This window comes from Pleurodeles waltl, chromosome 4_2 (genome assembly GCF_031143425.1).
Source record: "Pleurodeles waltl isolate 20211129_DDA chromosome 4_2, aPleWal1.hap1.20221129, whole genome shotgun sequence".
Taxonomy (NCBI): domain Eukaryota; kingdom Metazoa; phylum Chordata; class Amphibia; order Caudata; family Salamandridae; genus Pleurodeles; species Pleurodeles waltl.
The window spans coordinates 341,659,845-341,683,355 of NC_090443.1; the positions used below are offsets into that span (position 1 = coordinate 341,659,845).

At 44.1% G+C, this 23,511-nt stretch overlaps 1 protein-coding gene across 4 annotated transcripts in view; it reads right to left on the minus strand.

Annotated features, from left to right (window-relative positions):
* Positions 1-1,672: 1,672 nt before the first annotated feature.
* Positions 1,673-23,511, minus strand: part of HMGXB4 (HMG-box containing 4) — a 110,412-nt gene continuing 88,573 nt past the window's right edge. For all 4 annotated transcript variants that reach the window (XM_069231396.1, XM_069231397.1, XM_069231395.1 and 1 more), the window contains 2 exons: positions 5,216-5,338; positions 1,673-4,734 (listed from right to left, as the gene is read on the minus strand). In XM_069231396.1, coding sequence (XP_069087497.1) covers positions 4,690-4,734; positions 5,216-5,338 — 168 coding nt within the window. In that variant the 3' untranslated portion in view covers positions 1,673-4,689. The remainder of the gene's footprint in view (positions 4,735-5,215; positions 5,339-23,511) is intronic.

Consider the following 23,511-nt stretch of genomic DNA (forward strand, 5'->3'; position numbering starts at 1 on the left):
GACGTCATTTTACATACCCTTGAGCATGGCGAGGGAGTAAACAGAGCGCTCATGAACTTCATGGTGGAAAAAACAATCTTGGTTGGAGTCAGTGGCTGTGCAAGTTGCAGAATATGAGAGAAGTCATAGCATGGGAAACAGCCTTTACAATGCAATTTCTCTATCGCAGTGCCTTTACCACACATTTATTACCACATGTTTTTACTATGTATAGACATTTACCACGCATTTAAAGTAAGGGGGGGGGGGTGGAGGGGGGGTATTGTCCCTGAAAAAGATAAAAATTAAATACATATATATATATATTTGAACTTACCTTACAAATTCTTACCTTAGTTAGACTAATAATGTGTGGTAATGGCATGGGAGGTTAAAGCATAAGCATGCTAAAAAATGTAGGGGAAAAATGTGTTGTAAAGGCTTGCAATGTGTTTACCTGCATTGTTCCGTCATACAACCTCCATCGCATATCTTATAATGCAAAACTTCTTAGAAGAAAAACTAGTTATAATGTTCGAACACTAGATGACAGGTGAATGCTGATTATGCACATCTACAGCTACACATGCTGCAGATGTTTGGTTTAGTATAACCTACCTATATTTTTTCTTTTTAACGTTTATTTCCATGGATCCCCACCTCCATACACTAATTGGATTGATAATGGACTTCTCTAGTCATGACGAAAAACACAGACCCCTAGGGGGGGCTCTAGAAGATGACTTAAACATGGTGACCTACACACGAGGGGCAACCCTTAACGTTCCCGTGTATTCCAAGTTTTTAATCTTACAGTAATGAACAGTAATAAAATATCGTAGTTTACCTACAGATAATTTTTAACATAACACATCAGGGTCCCAGCTTGTAGCATTTTCAATACCAGGAAATATATTCATACAAAAGGATCTCTATCAAGTGAACTGACAGTGGTTTCCCACCTGGTCAAACCAAGCACTTTGGCCAGGCGAGGAGCAGACCCTATGATGAAGCATGTCACTTCAGTGGGTGCTGTTCTTGCATCCTGAAGATCATGACACAGCATCACCGGGCCACTAAAATATAATCATCTCCAATATTAGGTATCCTTCATTGTCACAAGGAGTGTTACACTGGTGAACATCTGCTGCTTAGATTTGACACAGAGATTAGGCCTAGCCCCTCTATGGTTGGGTGGCTTTGAACTGACACAGAGAGACACAGTCTGTCACCTCTATGGCTTGATGACATGGATTTGACATAGTCTGCCACCTTCACGGCTGGATGACTTGGAACTGGCACATAGCTTGTTGCCTCTATGGCAGGATAGCTTAAATCTGACACAGATCCTGAGTCTGGCACCTCTGTGGTTGGATAGCGTACAATTGACAGAGTGAGAGAAACTGTCACCTCCATGACTGACTGACTTGGAATTGGTGTACAGCCTGTCACCTCTTGCTGGCTGGATAACAATTGACAAACTATGTCACCTATATGGCTGGACGGCCGAAACTGTTACAGAGATTGCCAGCCTGTCACCCCTATGGCTGGATGGCACAAAAGATGTGTTCATGCGTACATACCATTTTATTCACTTTAAGGATTGGATGAGTTCTGGGTACTGCACGGTAACAAATAATCCTCTTTTGGGCTGGAAAATTTCAAAAGCGGAAATCAGACACCAGGCCATATATTAGAAAAGTGTTTTTTTTAATAAATAAAAATAAAAAACGTATTTTTCCTTACACATTTGCTATCCGATGCATCGTTGTCGAACACAAGCACTTTTGTGGCAATGGCTCTTGTTTTTAGCGAATAATTTCATAATTATTCCTCTTCCCCTTTTTGCCCCAAAATGTCTGTGTCTGATGCAGTTCGCTGGGATGTTTCCAAAACCTTCCACTTGTGCCTCTGAAAGTTCCATTTTGTTGGAAGGTGTTACTGGATTGCTTGCAGACGGGTAGATACCGCAGCTGGCACACCATCAGCCAAAGCAAGTGTGAGAGGTACAACTCCAACATCCTCAGGGATGTCATAATGATGAGATCAACCAGGAGTGATGGTCACGAAAGTGGAGATCAACTTGCTCAAGCAGAGATTTGGTCAAAAAGAGGTAATCAACCAATAATTCAGTGCACCTTGCCCTTTGTTGTGTGCACTGGAGAGTAGTAGGACATTTTGGACTCATATCTTTACACAAGCCTGAAAATATGCATATAATTTTGCCTTCCTGAGACAACAGTGAGTGATCTTTCAGTCTCTCCCCGGACGGAGGGACTTTCTACCATTGCAGAGTGGCACATGATTCTTAGCCCCTAAAACCTTAATACAACCCCTGCCCCTAAACCCTAACATCATCCCTAAAGCTCAACCTCCTTAACCAGGCCCATAAATGCTCGCCCAACCCTAATCTAACCTCCTACCAAAATACAGATACAAGACATAACTCAATCTCTAAACCGTAAACCTAAAATTTAAGACCCAAACTAAACCCAACCCTAAATCCTGACCTTAACCCCAACATTAACCTCAACCCTCTACCCAAATCCAGTTCTACAACCCTTAACCCAAACCCCATAAAGCAGTAGATACCGTCTATTGCTGGAATTACAAGAGGCATCAAGGCAGAGGGCAAACATACCCTTAAAGGGGCCAGCTGTTGCAGAGAAAAACACTTCTTTTTACCCTGACCTGTACTGAGAACAATCACAGACAATAGGCAATCCAGAGTCTTTGATGATATCTGCTTGGTTTTTGAGACCTCTTATATAACTATTCACTGGATGGCCCCTTCAAAGTCAGCAATAAGAGTATCACAGGAGAGATAAACGGAGCAAAAGGGGCAAAAGGAGCTGATTTCACTAAAAATGGTTCTGTTTTACTCCACTGAACTCTGATGTAATTGCAGCACAAGACAGGTAATACAGTTCTGTTCCAACTTTATTTCTGTTTGTCCTATTTCTCAACTGTCCTCTTATTTCTGGTTTTCCAGCCACTACCTTCTTACTCCACTCATCTGTACCTCTTATACCTGGCTCTCATACCCTTTTCCATGCCCACCTGTTGATTTTGTTCCTGGTCTTCCATCCAGCTTCCGAGCTTGAGATGTCTCAGTGTAACTCTTAACCTTGGCTCTCCTATACCCTTTTCCTTCGTTGCTCTTATTCCTAATTCTCCTCTCAGTTTTGTACTCTATTCCTCCTTCTTTAACACTCTGAGCAAGCTCTCACCCCAGCTTCCAAGCACTGCTGCGGTTACTCCTAGTTCAGACTTTTTGCAGACTTACGTCATTCCTCTGGCCCCTTCCCTCCTCTTCCTTTGGCTGGGTCCGCAGGTCTCCCGCTACTCTGCATGCATCCATCGAGTGTACAAGGATGAAAACAGCCATGGTGTCAAATGGTTTTGTGATTTCCCTCTCTTCTTTGTGTGGTGCAATTTTGCTTTTCCAGACCTCCAAGACCTGGCACAGGAGACAGCTAATATGGTGGTTTAACAATGACCACAAACCAAAGTTGCATCACTCCCTTGACATTCACGAATAGTCAAGCACAGGACGAGTAACATTTAAATTGCAGTTTTGTTTTGTTCTGCAAAAGAATGAGTGTTTCTGGATTACAAATCGGTGTTTCTGTAGAGCGAAGAGTATTGTTCTCAATAATCAATTCATATTTATTTCCCAAGGGAAGGCAGTTCGTTTGTTCTCTCTCTCTCAGATCCATGCTTGAGGAGTCCATGGGTGATGTCAGTGACAGGGAAGTCTAAATGTCTAAAGAGAGAGAGAAACCTGCATCTACTAGAAGAAACAGGGCGTGTGACAGCAACATCACTTCATTAACATGACATCCGACTGCATGACGGTGGAACCCCCCCAAAACCAGATGCTATTTCATTCAGCTGTGAAATCACTCCAGGAAGTGGATATCTGAATATAACATCACTCCAGGAACACACATCCGACTGCAACGTAAATCCAGGAACCCAGGCCCCTGGCTGTGACATTACTCCTGGAGTTGGACCTCTTAATGTGACATCACTGCAGAAACCAGGCACCCAACTGTTGCGTCACTCCAGGATTTTGAACTGAAGACTGTCACATCATTCCAGGAACTAGAGCTCAACCTGTGTGTTCAGCCTACATCATCACTCCAGGAACTGACTGTCCTTGGTCAGTGACATCACTTTGGGATCCGGCATCACTTCAGGAACCTGACATTGGACTGTTCTATTGATGCAGGATCCAGACCTCAGGATGTGACTTCACTACAGGAGTCTTGCGTCAAACTGATTTCCTGGGAGATCGTTGCCTCTGAAAAGTCAACTGTGTTGATACAGAATCAATCATAAGTCAGGCAAATCTGCGTCTGAGAGAAAGGGACAGATTTTATATTAGATTTTGGCTACACCGGTCTTTAGTAGGCCACTGGATTCACTTTGTGAAGCAACGTTCCAGCGATAAGGGCGCTACGCTTGTCACGCATCTGCAACAGAAGCTTCAGTCTTCATTAAAAAAGTTCAATAAAAACAGTTATCCCGAATATTTAAAAAAAGTAAGGACGATGAGCCACTGTGGTAACATTCTGGTCACACACATTGGCTGTCTGTATATAAAATGGAAAATGGTGTGTAGTTCAGAAGGTGCAGCTGCAGGATCCCACGCGGTGATGCCCAGAAGTCGGGGTGTCGGTGCTTTCTTCCGAGAGGCATTTGTTGTCAGAGTCCTGGCATGATGTAGGCAATATTGTCCAGCGTGTTTGACTGTGAGACAGACAGAAGTGAACAAAGAATGAAAACACATGTATTATTTGAGTAAAGATATACATTAAAAGTTGCTTAGCTCAGTTCTGGTATAGGGTTAAGTATTAAAATACACGGGTAAAGCTGTGTCCTGGTTCAAGTACAGAAGCATATAGGGGCACCGACTAAGACGTGTGTAGGGAATGATATGCTGCAGGTCAGAATAGAAGCACATTGAGTGGTCATGGGGAGGTCACAGTGCTACAGGTCCCGAAAAAAGCACATCAACTTTATCTGGGTCTCTGTACTGAAATAATGGGGTGCTACAGATGAGGACTATGACGCACTGACTGAGCAGTGTGTGTGTGTTTGTGTGTGTGAGGTGTAATGGCAGAAAGCTGTATAAGCCTCTGTGCAGGAATATAAGGGAGGTCCTACAGATCAGGGATGAGGTGCACTAGTCGTAGTGCAGGGTGTGTCTCAGGACTCAAATAAAACTTACCAGCGCCTCCTTGGGACAGCTGTTGAGCTGGGGCACCTGAGCAGTGAGACAGACCAAGGGGCCAAGGGCACAGAGAATGGAGTCCAGCAGCACTGAGAGACTTCCTGAGACTGCAACCATGCCCTGAGAGAGAGAGAGACAGACAGGCAGGACATAAACAGAGAGCCATCTACACACAGAACAATTTTTGGTTTGCTATGAATTACAAACCTACATTGCCCATTGCCATCTGGGGTACTGGTGACATCAAAGAATACATGCCTGTAGGATGAGTGGCATGTTTATGTACCCAGAATCACCAAGAATATACTGCAAGCTTGTAACTTGCAAAAAACAACATCTGATTTTTATCTTCCATGGTTTGCTCCACACTGATGATGTTCTGCTCTGGAAGTGACAAGCGGAGACACACAGAGGCACCAATGCATGCACATTGTCATCAGCTGCTTTCTAGGCTATCTGCACCCTCAGACACAGAGCCCATCGAAAGATCGGCATGACCAGTGTGTGGATCTCTAGACTTGGACATTTTTAGATGGAAAAAAAGTACAGTTTACAGAACGGGGATGTGCAGTAAGATAAAGTATCCCCCAAAAACAGTGTTACAGAAAGTAACTTATTCTTCTGACAGAAACGTCTAACCGCTGATTTCTCACCTTATGAATAGATACCACCGCAGTACTTTCCGAGGTTTTGGGTCTGTGAACAGCCTCAGACAAATCCTGCAGGGCAGAATGGGCATCACACCCCTCTCTACGAACCTGACAGTCGAGTTGGTAGTGCTTCATGAACAAGTGTGCCAACACCCATGCAGCACCCTGACAAATGACAAGGACAGGCAATTCACGTGCCAACGCAGTGGTAGCAGCTTTGGTCCTTGTGGAATGAGCCCCCAAGCCTTCTGAGGACTGCTTCTTTGCCAGTGCATAGCAGGTTTTTATGTAGAGAACAATCCATTGAAAGATGGTCTGTTTTTGCATTGCCTTGCCCTTCTTTGCTCTGGCAAACCCTACAAAGAGCTGATGTGTGTTCAATATAAAAGCTTAGAGCGCTTTTATGGTCTAAATGATGGAGTCTCTCCTTCTCCTTAGAAATCTGGAGGGGCGATAACCTACTTGACATGAAAGGTAGAAAGGCAGCTGGGGCCCTCAACACCAACTTATGAAGAAATTTTTTTGTATAAGGTGGGTTAATAGAAAGAGCCTGAGGCTTGCTCATACACCTGGCTGATGTAATGACGACGAGAAAGACCCTCTTCAACATCAGAAGTTTGAAATGACAACTGTGCAGTGGCGCGAAAGGATGCACATCAAAAAAGTGAGGACAAGATTCAAGTCCCATGGGGCATCAAAAAGGGTTTTGGCGGAAACAAATGTTGCAAACCTTTTTTTAAAAAATCTCATCACAAGAGGTGATTTAAATAACAAATGATCGGCAACCACAAAAATGCTGCAACAGCCGATAAGTAGCTCTTAACAGAGCTCAGAGAAACCCCTTGCTGGGCCAGGGACACAACAAACAACAAAACTTCAGACAACCACGCTTCTAATGGGTCTAGTCGGGTGCCTCACCAATCCCCAAATTTGTCCCAATGACTGGCATACACTGATTTTGTGGAAGGATGCTTCACTTGCAAGATGACATCAACGGCCTCAGGAGAAAGTCAAAGGAGGTCAACGTCTGCCGTTCAATCTCCAAGCATGGAGATGCAAACTGGGCAGGCCATGATGTAAATTGTTTAAACCCCCTACTTGTCAGAGTACAGTTTGGTCATCCAGCACGGAAGTTACTGCAAGTTAAAGGGAACCGCAGCTTTTTCTGTAATAAAGGAAACAATGCTTTTTGCTGTAACTGTTGACCAGTGGCAACTGGTTTTGTGATGGATTTCACCCGGACTTCGTGGGACATTGACCCCTAAAAGGCCAAAGTCACACCTACCCCTGTGCTCAAGGACTGAAGGGTGGTCTCAAGAATACCTCAACAAAGGTTCAGCATCCTTGTGCATCGTCAGTATCCTGTATCCCTTGCATCAGGACCATTGACTTCTATGGCGTTCACCCACAGGACCTGGAACTGGACTGAAGGCTACTTAAGCGGACAGGTAAGCATCCAACTGGACATGACTTGTCCCTGTGACTTGCTCCCTGTCAGAACTGGCCCACACAAGAGTGGCCTTATAGCCATTTTGAAGTACATTTTTGTGACTAACCTTAAATTGCGAGTCACAGTAGATTACAAAGATTTATTGAATTTAGTGAAAAGCTGCAATTTATTGTTTCTTTGAAAATTCAGATCTCTAGAACCCTCCAGTGGATATTTGTTGGTTAAGTGTCTGTTTAAAGATAAAAATACAGCCTATTTTTATACATTGGTGTCAGAATTTTATTGTGTTGCTTTTTCTTTCTATTCAACTGTTTTGGTACTTTACACTTGTTCCTTTGAAAAAAGCCTGACTAAGCTAAACCTATCCAGGACTGAACTCAGGTTTTACAAACGAACCTAACTGGACCAGATACAGGGTTGTGTCACTTTTACACATTGAGGTTGCAGAACCACACCATATGATAATCCACAGTTGCTCATAACGTGCACAGTGGGTAGCTGTAAGTCTAGACCAGTGGTTCCCAACCTGTGGTCCGGGGACCCCTGCAGGCCCGCAAAGCCTCCTCAGGAGGTCCATGACTGCTGAGAAAATAAAATAATATTAACAGATTAGGTCCCCAGCTTTCAGTAATAACTCAGTGGGGGTCCCCAGATTCCAATAATGATTCAGTGGGGGGCCCAAGGTTCCAGTAGTGATAAAGTGGGGGTCTACAGAAGTCAAAAGGTTGGGAACTACTGGTCTAGACTCTCTGCTCTCTTTCGCATAACAACTAAGAAGCAGGAGGCGACACAAGGCCAGTTATCTGGGGAAGTATCTAGACTACAGACATCTTGAAGTTCTTCACACCATATTGGGGAACAGAGTCGTCTCCCTCACCATAACTGCCACTCTGAGTCACTGCAAATAAGGATGGATAAATGTTGACCACTTCCACATATTAAGGGCTAGATATTGTAATCTGAAGAATTGACTAGTGGCTGCATGCTGATTGGAGCAGGGCGCGGTCAAGGTGGACTCATCTCGGAGATGGATGGCACGATGGGATGTACATCCTCCTCCAATGTCAACAGCATTTACATCAGCATCGATGTGTAGGGGATGAGCACATTTGGTGCTGGATCCAATACAGGTTCAAAGAGCAAGTACAATGCTGTGGGCGGAATCGCCAGTGGAAGAACTGGAGGCATCTGCAGCTCTTTGGAGCCCAAAGCCACAACAAAAGGAGCTAGTAAAGTGCCGAAAATGTGCAGCGTTACTTCTCTGAAGTCCTCTACTTACTGCCACGTCGCTGAGGGACCCAGGAATTCAGGGTGCACTAGAACCAGAATGGAGATTGGAAATGAGACTGGGAGGCACTTTACCAGAATGGTGGAAAAGGGCTAATTTCTGCTGCAACTTCTTACTCTTTTTTTTAGACTTACCCAAACAATTTGGCTGCATCGATGATCTGCCATGGGAATGACTGGGAATGGGAACAAAACCTTCCTTTTGACTTCGACCTGTTGCGGCACTGAGTCTTCTTGAAACTCACAATACCATATGGACTTCGGGTTCTTCCCAATGCAGTCATCACAGGCTCTGGAGTTGTGCTACAACCCCAGGCACAATAAGCATAGTTGTGAGGATCTGTCACAGACATCTGTTTGCAACAGTCCCTACACAGTTTAAACCCTATTGTCTTAGGGGGTGACCTCTTCCCTGACACACAGATTAATTTTGTAGGAAAATTTGTGGTCTAAAGACAAAGAGACGCTCCAGATTCGTATCTGAAGGCGCAGAAAGAAATGATATTTATGTCAGCGGACAAGTGTGTTGCTAATATGTCCCTCCACTTGTCAGTTGTGGAGCAGAACGCCATTGGCGCGGAGCCGCATGACACAAACCACTGGTGATCAAGAGTACTGCTTTGAAGTTTCCAGATCCAGTCTGTCTGATGCCTAGGGAATACCCACAAGGTGAGGAATCTATGGTTGTATGTGTTTTCCAGAAAAGCTTTAGTGACACCAGATAGTAGAGCACTGCAGTTTATGATGTGACAGTCTGAATTAAAAAGCAAAGAAAGGGAAATGTTACTTACCCAGTAACCATCTATAGCTTGTATCACAGTGAATTCAGTAGTAGTTCATACTACTGACACCTAGGTTTGGGTGCAGATCTTTACAAGTTGTTTTTCTTCAAGGAAGTCTTCAGTCTCAAGATATCCTGTGACTACTCTCTTAGCCCTTTTTATTCCTCCTTAGAATCAAATAGGCTACAAACAGATGGTTACGGGGCAAGTAAAATTATCTGTTAGGAGTATGTGCTGCTGTAGATACACACGTTCTGTGTAAGCTATAAACCACTGCCTCTAAATAGCAGTGGCTAGCAAGGAAATGATGCAGGCGTTTTAAACAAAGCTCTTGAAACCAGAGAGCCAACCAAAATCATTGACATACTTGAATATCCAGTCAATTCTACTTAGTGAATGTGTGTGCACTTGAGCTTGTAGCAGCCTTAAAGATGTCTGCTATTGGAATATTTCCTAAGGAGGCCATATTAGCTCCCTTCTTTAGAGTGGGGTGCGCCCAAGGCACTGCATGAAATACACTCTATCCTAGTGTATGTTGATAAAAGGGCTCCTCTGTTGTTAATGTTTGCAACTCACTGACTTTTTGTGGAGTGGAAAGCCACCTTCCAAGAGAAAAATCACATTTCACAAGTGTGTAGTAGTTCAAAGGAAGGCCATCTTCCAAGAGACAAATTGCATTTCACAAGTGTGTAGTGGCTCAAACAGAGGCCCCACAAGTCTTGTTAATACTACATTCTGATCCCAGGTTGGGGCTGGAAGAGTTCTTGGAAGAATTGCCCATTTAAGGCCGTCCATAAAGTCCTCAACAACAGGTATGTTGAATATGTAGAGGAGTTCTCTGTTTTGCTTGTAAGCTGCTACTGCACGTAATGCAGACAAGTATATGCCACTCCGAGTTTTTGGAGATACAGTAAGTAAAAAATAATAGCCTGAAGTGATGCCGTAAATAGCTGAAACTGTTTCGCTAAACAGTAATGGACCAACATTTTCTACTTTGCTGTATTAACATTCATGTGGGGGTTAACATGCCTCAAAGAGAATTTGCATGCACTCCTCTCTGGGAGCTTGAAGCAATGGCAATCTATGACCTCAGGTGTGAGAATGCTAAGTTAATTTCTCTGAGATTTGGATGTCTGAGTTACCGCTGATACTGAGTCAGTAGGCCTAATCTGAGTGGAAGCTTTCTGTGTAGAAGGATTGATCTCTCCAGATGTACTGGATACATTGGCTATCTCACCCACGTTTGAGCAAACAGAATGAGGGTCATGGATGTTTCTCATATCTTGCTCGCTATGTATGGAAGTGGAGGAAAAGCATCAGCAAAGATCCCAGACCAACTAATTCCTAGTGCACTGCCCACTGACTGGGTACTTGGGAGACAAGGTTTGGCATTAGGCATATTGGACAGTAGCAAGCAGATCGATTGTGGATGTGAGCCACTTTAGAAAGTACTTTTTAAGTACTTTGGGGTTTTCCATTATTGGACTTGTTGATGAGTCCAGCTCAGGAGGCCTGCAAAGTCATTGTCCACTCAATGCAGGTTTTCTGCCAACAACTGAATATAGCTGTGAATGACCAAATGCTAAATCTTTTGGGCTAGTGCCCATAGTTGGGGCAGATGAGTTCCACCTTGTTCTTGGAAGTAATACATTGTAGTCATGTTTTCTGCCCCGAATGATGGTGTTAAATGCTCCGACTACCAATTGGATAGCTCTCAGTTTTAGATAGTTGCTATGCCAAGTCTGTTGTTCTTGTGTTCAGGTACACTGAATAAGGTCACTTTGTTGATTTGTGCAGCCCAGACTGTTGTAATGGTCAACTGCGGCTCAGGGTTGAGAAATGGCCTGCCCAGTAACTTGATCTACGCATTCCGTCATTTTAGGCTTTGCTGAACAGTGGGCTTAACCAACACTGGATCTTCCCACTGACCCTCCACTTGTGACTATTGCCTTGCAAGACACGTCTCAAGTGGACACATATGCAATCTTGCATTAGGTAGAATTGGTAGACATGAGGCCATCATCATCAGCAGCTTCACTGCTACCCATAAATAATGAGATCTGGTGCCTAAAAAAAAGAGAGCAACCTTTGAATTGCCATCGCCCTCTCTTGTTTTGTGTTAGGCTTTCCATTGCCCAGTGTTTAACAGTGCTTCTGGAAAAGGCTGGGTTTGTAGATGTTGAAAATGCAACTTTTTTGCATTGACTGCGAACCCTTGTCTATGCAAAAGAGACACTGCCACTTGGTGTGTGCTAGGCATTGCTCTCAGGTGCTGCTCTTTATCTGCCAATCGTTCAAATAAGGGAAGAGGTGAATGGTGTTGTGGGATCACCACTGCTAAGCAGTTGGTGAATACCTTTAAGCTATTGTGAACCCAAATGGTAAAAGTTTAAAATTGAAGTGTTGTCCACTTACTATGAATAACCAGTAGTGGTGATGCACAGGATTGATGGGAATGTAGAAGTGGCCGTCGTCTGGGCACAGCAGTTACATGATGTACTACAGCGTGGTTATTTTGAAGTGCTTCATCACGATGTAACAGTTTAACTGGTTGAGATGCAGGACATGCCGCAGGATTACATCCTTTTTTGGCATAATTATAACCATAACCCTGCTGGTGAGAAGGCACTTTTTTGATGGCATCCTTGCTGAGAACTGCTGGTACTTCTTCCTGCAACAATCTTAGATGAACATTGGTTCTTTGCATGGCGACAAGGCTGTATGTTTGGTGTTGTGCTGTGGAACTACAGACAGTATCCCTGCAGCACTACAGAAAGCACCTTTTGTCTGAGGTTATTTATGCCTTTTGCAGAAGGATTAACTTTTTCTCCCTGTGACAGGTTATTATGGGAGGATGGAGGGTGACTTGCTGCTTGGAGGAAGAAAAACCCCTGCCGGAGTTACCTTTTCCCTTGCTTTGTCACTTACCACTTTAGATCCATCCTTCAGTAAGGTTTGAATGTATGGCACTCATAAAGGGCTGACGTTGTTGGGATACCTGTCTCTGGGAGGGGGTGCTGCTTTGTGGCTTCTCTTACCTGTTGCTTGTGAAAGGCAGTCATGAGTATTTGGGTATGCAAAGTACCCCAGCTTTAGTAGTGTCTGTATCTTTTTACTTTTCTCAAGCATATTTTTCACTTGTGGGCCGAAGAGATGCTCCCCATCAAATGGACAATATATAAGGGTTGAATCCATACACCCTAAGACATGCAGGGAAGCATGGGATGATGATCATGCTCACCTCCCTGGAAGCAGAGTCAGCAGCATCCAGGGAGCAGTGGATGTTAGAACTAGAGATGACCATACCCTCTGCCATATAGGTCTTGACCCCTTTTCCAATAAGCTAGCTCCGGGAGATGTTTTACAAACTTCACAATCTCTTCCCAGTGGTGTCTCATGATGAGAGTGCAATCTGGAAGTGCTGGCATTTCTCCACCGGGTGGCTACCCTCACAGCAACTTGCTTGCCTGCTGCATCTATCTTTTTTAAATTTTTTATCTGGAGGAGGGGTATATCCAGTTGCCTGGGTGCAGTGTTTTTGCTGGCCTTGTGCATAACTAAGGAATCTTTTGGGACATGCTCCTGATGTACACAGGATGATCCATGGCAGGCTTATATTTCTTTTCCAACCTTGGGGTGAGAAGATGTACCTTTTTTGGGTCTTTGACATTTTCAGTACAGTACTTAGTCACTCTTTTAAGCATAGAAAGTACTGAGTGGACCTTTTGGTCTTGTAGAGTATTCCCATCAGAAAGTTGCCTTCATCCCTACACCCACCTGTAGCTTCACTTTAAGGTGGCCTGAAAACCCTCTGGATAATAGCATGGTATGCCATAGTGTCACCTGGGAGAGGGGAGGCTTTCACAGAATAGGGCTCCAACTCCTTGTCATTAAATAGGTTGACATAGCAATTTGTCCAAGGGCCATCCCCATCTCCAGTTGGCGAAGGCTCTAAATATAGGCCCGAATATCATAAGGATTCCTTTGATCAGGCTTTGTGTGAGATGAGTGGACAGAGTACTCAGGTGACAGTGTATGTGGTGGTGTCCATAGTGGTGGAGGTTGAGAATGAAAGGACGTAACTCTGGTGGAGGACTTTTCCCACATTTCTTTGGACCTGGATTAAATTCTACTTCCCCTGAGATTTGTTCCTCAAAAGAGAGCCTCCTCTTTCTCCCTGGCTGTGGTGTACGAGTGTCATCTTGAGGGCAAGCAAAAATCTTTCCTGTAGAAGCGTGTCTGTATATTTTACATTGCCTGACCTCAGGGACCTTCAGGAGTTCAATGGAACTACGAGGTGTACTTCACTCAAACTCTGTGTTTTTTTCAGAGCTGGTTTCAGGGTAGGTCTCAGAGTTGATTTTGGAGCCGATTTAGACTCTGAGAGTTACTTGTTGGAGGCTTTTGGCAGAGCTGGCATCATTTAATGCTGAGGCTCAGAGCCCTTTGCCAGAAGCTTTCTTGGTGCTGAGGGGGTTGCTTAGGCTCGAGAGGTATCAAAACTGTAGCCAAACGTTGGGGCGTTTTGTGGCTAGTCTCAGGGCTTGATGCCTGACTCCCTCGGGAGCATGGCTCAGTCTCCAACTGAGACTTCTTTTCCTGTTGATCCCACGTGGTGAAACAGTAGTTTTTGTCCTGGGCCCCATGACCTACTGCAATGGGATTTCCTACTCCTTGCCCTTTGAAATGTGAAGGGCAAGAACCTCAGGGTTTTTCTCTCCTTGAGCCGTTCAAATACCTGGAGGTTCTCACCTTTGTTCTTGGCTCCTATGATGTCCTCAGGGCCTGACATGTCAGTTGGGTCTTGACGTTGCATTTCATGACGAGCCCAATGAAGTTCTAAGTGATACTTATCATCTTTTTGTTTTTGAGTGCTTGGGAGGCCCAGAAGGTAAAACTCCACGTGCTCTGCAGACAAGCAGAGGTTACAGACCCCAAGGAGATCTGACCACGGATATTTTCTGTTACAGTTTGGGCAAAACTGGAACAGTGCATTTGCCATAACATCCCCCTTTAAACAGTCATTTTCGGTGTGACTTGAGTCTGGGAAGAAACCCGCTCAGGGGCACATTGGAGCTAAAGTGGTGCAGGCACCAATGCAGTAGATGTTTCTTTCGGAGTAAGATCAAGATCCTTGCCGACTGGAACCGAAAGGAAAGAAGATGTTGATGGTTCTGCAGCTCAAGCTGAAACTCATAAATCAGATGGCAGAAAGAAAATGATAAGAGATGAAGTCATTGTCCTGGTGCATTGTGGGCTAAGGGAGGAATCTAAATAGATCTTGAGACAGACGACTTCTTCAAAGCAAAATAACTTGCAAACTTTCACACCCAACATTAGATGGTAGAATTATTCAGAGCATGTGTATCTACAGCACCACATGCTACATACTAACAAGTTTTATCTTCAAGTTCTTAGGTGGTGTTTTTTCTGCAAGTGCTCATTTTTAAAGCATGTTTTGCAGCAGTAACAAACTTTGAAGTGTTAAGAATCTGACCAAACAAAGAAAGGTCCTTTGTTTTGTTAGAAAAATAAAAGTTCTAAGCATAAAAATGTACTTATCCGATCTGTTTAGCTTCATAATTATTATAGTGTTTTGCTGCAATACCACCAATTTCAAGATTTCTTACAAGTGCCAGCATTTTACATCTAGCAAATCCAATGTCTTGTATTCAATATAGACTACACAAACATGAACTTGCTTGTGTGAGTCCTCTTAAGTCAATAGCTTGAGATATTCACATCTTGCATCAGCCAAGAGGAGTATTTTAGTATAATGTTTCTGAGCTGCCTAATAATATTTTTCCTCCCCTGAGGAATTGCTTTGCTAAAAAGCAAAAGGGATTATTTTACAAATGCATCAAACATTAAATCAAAAGTTTTGTCACATTCAATTATTTATCTTATACATGCACGGAGTACAAGAGGCAAACACTTTTGTTATTTTTTTAGGGGATCCCAGTTTTATGGTATTTATTTCTCTAATATTTCCACCAGTATTTTTCCATATTTATTTTTTGACTATCTTACTGGTATTTTTCCATTTTTATTTTGTGTTGCAAAATGGTACATTTCTGTATGTATTTGACTGATAAACAGGCGCTCATACTTTGAAACCTGTCAGGTTTTAGTTAATTAAGCGGCCAAATATAACAAAACACTACACCCACAGGTCAACATCAGCATTATACACAAATATTTGTTAACGGATACCTGTATTTAAGGAAATGTATTATTTTTTTCTAACCCTCCATGATTTCTATCTGCTCAGCTGTTGGCCTAGAGTTCATGAGGACAGCATGGGGAGTCACTAACAAGAACCACAATTTGCTGCATTTTTCTGCTTTTAAAAATAAATACAGACAGGGAACACATTGTTTTTTTGTCTGTAAAAATCAGTAAAAATGGAAACATTGAGCCTTTGTTACTTTTTTTATACTGAAAGATCAAATGGTGCACTTTACAGCAAAATAAATTAATTGCTAGGGATGCCAAAGGCCTATTCCTCTAACAGCTTGCGTTAGAGGAACAACTCTTTGGTGTCACAGGTAACCGCATTCAACTGCATGCAAGACCTTAAAGCGATTCATGGTGCCTTGTAGCTCCCCTGTTTCTCATTCTAAGCTGCTACAAAAATACAAATTCAGCGCAGCAGCTTTGGAAAAGCCTACAGGACTGGTTTATTACTGAAATGCAAGCCAGACCTATTGTTTTTGTCAAAGCCTGTTACAGCTGGAGTAATTATTTGAGGGATTTGATACATGGATGAACAAGTTACTTAACTCTGGTAATGCTCTTTCTGGTATATCTAGTTCTAGATTCCTCACCTTTTGAATACTCCCTCAGGCATCAGACTGGGTCTGGAAACTCTTCAGAAGTACCTCTGTGTACCGGCAGGTACTGTAGGTGACTCCGGTGGCTACATCATTCTACGCCAGACGTGACATGCACGGGCTTCTCCAGGCACTACCCATGCGCATTGACATTAGTTGCTTTCGGATTCATCTACACCCGCAGAAGAGAAGTCAAAAATCAGATCAATTGTGACCAGTTGCAAATCTCTGAGTTAAATCGTGTTAGGCCAAAAGAGCCACTTCACAGAACCGGGTGGTGGTAGGGTCAGTAAAGAATCTGCGATTGGACAGAGTCTCTATTAGGAATAGCATTACTAAAAGTAACTAATTTGTTCATCTGGTAGAGACTTCTAGCTACAGAGTCCTCATCCTTTGATTATATATACCAGAGCAGTGCTGTCTAGGAGGTAGGTCTAGGAACTGGCTCAAACCAAAAAGTCCTGAAGGACTGAGCAGGCAAAGTCCCCTTTTCGGTGGACCTAGCTGTATAGACAATAGTGTCCTATGAACAAATGGAGCAATGCCCACGTCGCAGCCTGGAAAATGTCCTGAACAGGCACCCCGCGTGCCAACATAGTGGTAGCAGTCTTGGCTCTGGTAGAATGAGCCTGCTAACCTTCAGGGGGATGCTTTTAGGCTACTGCATAGCAGATCTTAATGCAGAGTACGATCCAGCACAAGACGGTCCTTTTCTACATAGCCTTGCCTGTCTTTGCTCCAGAATAAAACAATAAAGAGCTAACTGTCCATCTAGTGTTCTTTGGCAAGGTCAATAAATATAGACAGTGAGAGGCCTTTTTGGATCCAGACAGTGAAGTCTTTCTTTCTCCTTAGAGAAGCTAGGCAGAGCAAACAATGCCTAAAGAGTGTTGCTCTGACCAACATGAAATGGAGAAACTACCTTCTGAAGGAAGGAGGCTCGATTCTGGGGATCCAGCTTCTCTGGGTAGAAAGCGGGTTAACAGACAGGGCCTCTAACTGGCTCACCCTTCTCATCGATGTTATAGTGACAAGAAAGACTGTCTTGAGGGTAAGGAGCCAGAGAAAACTACTGGAGAGGCTCAAAGAGTGCACACATGAGGAATGCAAGGACCACATTTAAATCCCATCGGGGTATAACAAAAGGAAAATACAGGGTGTGAGGATATATATTGTAAACCTTTGAGGAAAAGCATCACAACTGATGGTTGGAACAGTGAGGGCTGATCCTGCAACTGTAAAAAAGGCAGAAAGAGCTGAGAGGTACCCTTTAACAGTTCCCAAACCAATACCATGCTGGGCTAGGGAAAACACAAATAACAAAACATTGGACAGCTCGGCATGGAGTTTTCCGATCAGTTTAGAAGCACACCAGGCCACAAACCTATTTTAACTGCAGGCATATACAGATTTTGTTGTGGGACTCCTGGCTGCCAAGATATCAACTTTTGGAGGAAGGATGAAAGCTCTCAACTGTTGCTGCTCAATCTCCAAGCATGGAGGTGTAGGTTGAGCAGGCTCAGGTGCAGAACCCTGCTATATTGCTGTAATGGGAGATCCTCCCTTTGAGGCATTGAGATTGCTGGACAAATGTTCATGCCCAGAAGTTTGGGATTTCATACTCTCTGAGCCCAATCCAGGGCCACTAAGATGACCTGAGTCCAGTCGGTCCTGATCTTTAGAACTTCTGCACTTGGTGAGAGAACGCTGATGAGCATGTGCCTCCCTGCTTGTTTATGTAAAACACGCTGGTGGGTTGTCCATGTGAATTAGCACCGATGATTGTGCTATCTTGGGGAGAAAAGATTTTAACCCCAAGGTGATGGATCTCAGTTTCAGCAGGTTTATGTGCATTTTTGTTTGTTGATAATCCCATTTGCCACTGATTGTAAGGTCCTGTAGCTGTGCGCCCCATCCTTCCAGGGACACATCTGTTGTTATGACGTATTCAGGGATTTGAGCTAGAAATGACAGACCTTTGGATAGGTTTTATTTCAGTTTCCACCACAGCATGGCTTGGGTCACTGCTGGAGTTATCTGAATTATGTCATCGAAAGAACCCTGCTTTTGTAGACATTGTTTATCCAGCTCCTCTGGGAGTGGTCGCATCCGGAAATGGCAATTTGGAATGAGAAAGATGCAAGAGGAGAGCATTCTGAGGAGTAATTTGTAAATTCGGACAGAAGCAGACCTTTTTGTGGCCAATTTTCTTGCTAGTTGTTGAATTTTTGACTATCTGTCCTGCAATGTGAAACCTTTGTTGTGGACTGTATACAGCAGCGCTCCTAAGAATGTTAAGGTTGTTGTTGGATTTAGATGAGATTTTTGGTTGTTGATTGTGAGACCCAGACTGTCAAATAACGAGGCACACGTTGCTGTGTCCTTTGCTGCTTGCTTAAACGTGTGTGCCTTTAGGAGCTACTCATCCAAGTATGGGAATACCTGAACTCCGCTCTGTCTGAGATAAACTTCTACTGGAGCGAACTCTTTGGTTAAAAGGCATAGTGTGGATTTCAGGCCAAATGGTAGTACTCTGAACTGGTAGTGGGTGCAAGCTACCCTGACGTGTAAACATTTTTGGTGCTTTGGGAGGACTGAGACATGGATGCATGCATCCTGGAGACCTAGGGCCAACATATGATCACCTTAGTTGAGAAGGTGTGTAACATCCTGAAGAGTAACCATATGGAAAGATTGTTTCTTCATGTACTTGTTCAGCTTCTGAAGATGTAAGATAGGGGAGCAATCTCCTGACTTTTTCAAGATAAGGAAGAAGCAAGAATAGAAACCGATTCCTCTTTGAGCCTTTGTAACTACTTTTATTGCTCTTTTTTCCAGCATGCTTCATATTTGTATCAGGAGTTGTTTTAGGTGCAGAGGTGGTGCTCCTTTTGGCAGAGTATTTGGTGTAATTTTTAGGAACTCTAGGGTGTGTCTCCGGGGTGATGACATAGATCACCCAACTGTTGGATGTTATATGGGACCATTGGTGAAGATAATTTGAGATTCGACCCCAAATCTGCATTGGTGAATAGCGGGGGTTAGTCAGCATAATGCAGAGGTCTTGCCTTCTGTTAGAATTTCTAACTAGGGAAGAGAAATTTCCTCTGGCTGTTTGTTAATATGCCGCCATTGGTGGCTGTCTGTATTGTTGCTGCCTGTATTGTTACTGCAAATATTGTGGCCAGTATTGACTCTGGACAGACTGCTATTGCTGCCTGTAGGGTTGGTAACCTCCTCGAAAAGAGTAGGCTCCTCTGCCTTTAGCTCCCCAAAAGGACTGCTTTAGGAATTGAAGAGTACCCAGGAGATTGGCTGTATCGGTGTTGGCCTTGAGGGACTGGAGTGCATTATCTACGTGTTTACTGAACAGTGATTCACTGACATAAGGCATGTCTAGTATCTTGCTCTGAATCTCTGATCGGAAGGAGGTAGCTTTTAGCCATCCCTGTCTTCGGAGAACAGTTGCACTTGCTAGTTGCCTAAATCCAGACAATGAGACATCAATGGCACAATCTATAATCTCTGCAGAATCTCTTCGGGCTTTGATTTTGGCTTCTTCGGGTAATAGGTTGATATATGTAGAAATATCCAACCACATCCGACGGTCGTAACGGCCTAAGATTGCGAGGGAGTTTGCTGCCCAAACTATCGTGGCTGCTTTGAGAGAGAATCGTTTCCTGATGTTGTCCAGCCTCCGACCATCCCTCTCTGGAGGAGTAGAAATTGGAGTGATTGGATTTTTAGAGCGACGTTGGGCCACTTGGGACACCACTGAGTCTGGCTCTGGTTGCAAAGTCAAGCATGTTGGAGAATCATCTAGCGCCTTGTATTTTTTGTTCAGTCTGGGGATGACTGCTAAAACTGTAGCTTGATTTTTAATGGCTTTGAGGCCTTCCTTCCAAATAAAATCAATGATAGGAATAGCCCAACAGATTTTTATAGGGCTCCTTCAAATCGTAAAGGAAACAGTCTGCTTGTTTAAGGACAAGTGGAAGTTCAAACTTTTTGGCAGTCCTTTTAAGTAGATTATGGCAGCGTCTAATGTTTTCCAGTGGGGAATCTACTGGTGGTGCCGCTAGAAGGGATGGTGTTGGGATGAAATAGTCATCCTGCAAAGCAGCCAGTACACTACTACCCACCGAAAGGCCAGAATTGACGGCCAGGCCGAAGGCAGGCACTTTCGACCCGGCAGTGGAGGCTGGACCGGCAGTGGGATTATGATCCCATTTCCACCAGGGATTTGTAATCCCTGGTGGAATGCATACAGGTGACAGGAATTCTTATTCCTGTCACCTGTATGTGACAAGCCAGCCCCCCCCTTGCCACTACCCCCACCCACCTCCCAAACCCCTAGAAACGCCCCCACCCGAACCCCAAAAACCGATCCCCCAACCCTCCTCCCCCAAATCTCCCTGTAGGCCTCCCAGCTGCCCCTCACCATCTCCCACCCACCCCCTCCGTACAGGTCTCCCCCAAACCCCCACATCCTCATGCACCCATACACCTAAATGCACACACGTATTCATACACTCAGCCACACATCCCCCCCCTTCAAAAATACTCATGCACGCCACCATGCACTCACACACACCCCTCCCTCCACCCCTTCTCTCTCGGGCAGCACTTACCTGTTCCGTTGCCCTGCTCTGGGAGGGAACGGGCTCCTTGGATGCTGCTCCACTGGCATCGCTGCATCTCCATACAATGCCACGCCTATAGCTGCATCATTATAGGCGTGGCGGAGTATGGACTGACGTGGCGGCGAGGGTGGAGCAGCATCCACCCCTGCCACCGACCGCCATTGATGCCGGTGAGGCTCCATGCGTCGGAATATGGCGGGTTGCCTGCCACCGCCACTGGTGGTCTGTCGGCGGCGGGCAATCCCGCCATGTTCATAATGACCACCATAGTCATATAAATGGATAGTTATTGTTGCTTCTTATTGATAATGAACTGAATATTCCTATTGTCCAGACTGCTCTCCAGCAGTATAGTAGTGCTCCTAATGATATTGTCCCCATCCTCCTCCTGGCACTTTATCTGAAGTTTGGATGGACTATGAGCGACTCCGAAAGGGTCCTCTTTGTCAGAGTCATCATCAGGACAACACTTTGCTTGGTGACGTGTGGGCTTGTAGAATTGTCTCTGTGGTAGACTTATTCCTAACAGGGATTAAAGACGATGAGAGGAATGCTATTTTGAAGGAGGTTTTTGTCATCGATGGTGCCTTTGTCAACTGTTCCCTCATTGAGGGTCGTGGCGTTTACAGTTCTCTCCTCAATGGTTGTGTCGTTGATGGTTCTCTTGTTGATAGTTGTGACATCAACAATAGTTTTTTTGTCAACAGTTGCTTCGCCGATGAGTCTTCCCTCGTCGTTGGCTTCACCAACGTCGAACTGGCTGACTGGGCTGACCTTGGCGCATGTTTGAAGATTTTTGTCGTAATGATCGTCGTCAATGATTACGAAATGATCATGGGCGATAAAGCTTTGGTAAAATGCGATGTTGAGGTTGTCGATGCACTGTCGACTCTGTCGTCAAAGGGGTTGTAGTCGAAGGGGCTGTCATCAACAAAAATACAAATTTAGTAGTTGAAGCCTTAGTCAGAGATCTGGTCGGTGACGGTAAAGATTTTGAGGCTCTTTGTTGATGAGCTTCTTTGAGGGCAGGAGTAATAGGTTCTAAATGAACCTTTTCTGAGGGCATTTGTTCCTTTTCTGAGATAGAAGTACTCTCCTTGTACCTCTTAAAGTGTACAGAGGTGGTATGGTGAGGTTTTTTGGTAGTCTTACAAGGTGGTTCTGAAGACACTTTCTCTGTTGATCTATTCCTTTTGGAGAAAACAGTATCTGAAGATTTATCACTAGCCTCTTTAGAGGAATGTCACTTCTTGGATTTTTATTTTTTGAGCCATATTTAAAGTCTACCTTTCCTGTCCTTCAAGTTTCTCTGAGAAAAGGTGTGACAAATTTTACAACATTCAGGTGAAGGCAATATATCTTCAATCCTGATAAGAGAGGGGGAGGATGTTACACCACCATATGTCTTCCCAGCCAAGCGGCTAGGAAAAGGTTTGAATAGGTGCAGTGGCACAGTGGACCTTTTGATGATTGTGTGACTACAAAGGACACTGCCATCTTCCCGGACCAGGAGCAAGTGAACCCAAAATGTAGGGTCATTACAACAGCACTATCACTCAGGTAGGTCTTGAGTGCTTTTACACTTTAGTTAGTAACCTTTCAGCTGAAGCATGCCGTTTGTGATAGAGATCCTTAGCCCCGGGAATGTCTCAGACCTGTTTAGGCTCTTTATGAGGGCAGAAACATGTTGACTATGAGTCATTACACTCAATATTTACCATCAACTCTGCTTTTAATCATACCTGTGGACACCACAAATAAACGTAAAATGTACAAGTAGTCCTCAAGGCTTTTTTTTTTTTTTTTACTTGATCTGGATCCCTAGTTTTGGCCAATACTTTTTATCTAAGAACTCCCTCCAAAATCAAACAGGAGGCGGAGTCTACCCTGTTGGCACTGTCCTACCAGGGTGGAGAGAGGACGCCGATGATAAAGCCTGACACAAATATGTGTGTGAGGCCTTTTCTTCCATAGACAGAATCCTTCTCCATGTCTCTGGAGAACAGCAGTTGCATCATTCCATACGTTGGACTATTAGTATGCTGACCTAGTATGGGGCACATTTTGTAAAGGAAGGCAATATATACACTCTTTATGTGGGTCATCAGAGTGCAGCCTTTTCTTCCCACAAGTGCCACAGGATCTGAAAAGTCATTGTTTAGCTGGTTGTGACATTTTGTTCTAGTCAGAATACCTTTAGATAGAGCCAGTGAATAATATTATGAAAGAAATTCTTCTCAAAAGCTGAGAAAAAAGGCTGTAAATTGAGCAGAGCTCAAGGAGACTCCCATCACACGACGTGTGGTAGAAAATCTGAGGGATTCAGCCTCTCTTGGGAGTGTTCTAGAGCAGTGGTTCCTAACCTAGGGTCCGCAGCCCCCCAGGGGTCTGTGACAGATTCCCAGGGGGTCCGCAGGCCTGGACCGGAAGGAAGGCACTTCTCCAGCTGGGGACTCTGACAGAAAAGTGCATGATTTCATATTTATTACTTCCTTAGTGCAGCAGTTTTAAAAGCACAGCAAAGATTCTTGTACACCCAGCATGTTTTTGAAAAACATAAAAACAAGATAACTCTGGTGATTAGTGTACCTGCTGGAGAAAGATAGAAGTTTGTCTAGTGACAGTTTTGACTCATTAAGATAATGCCA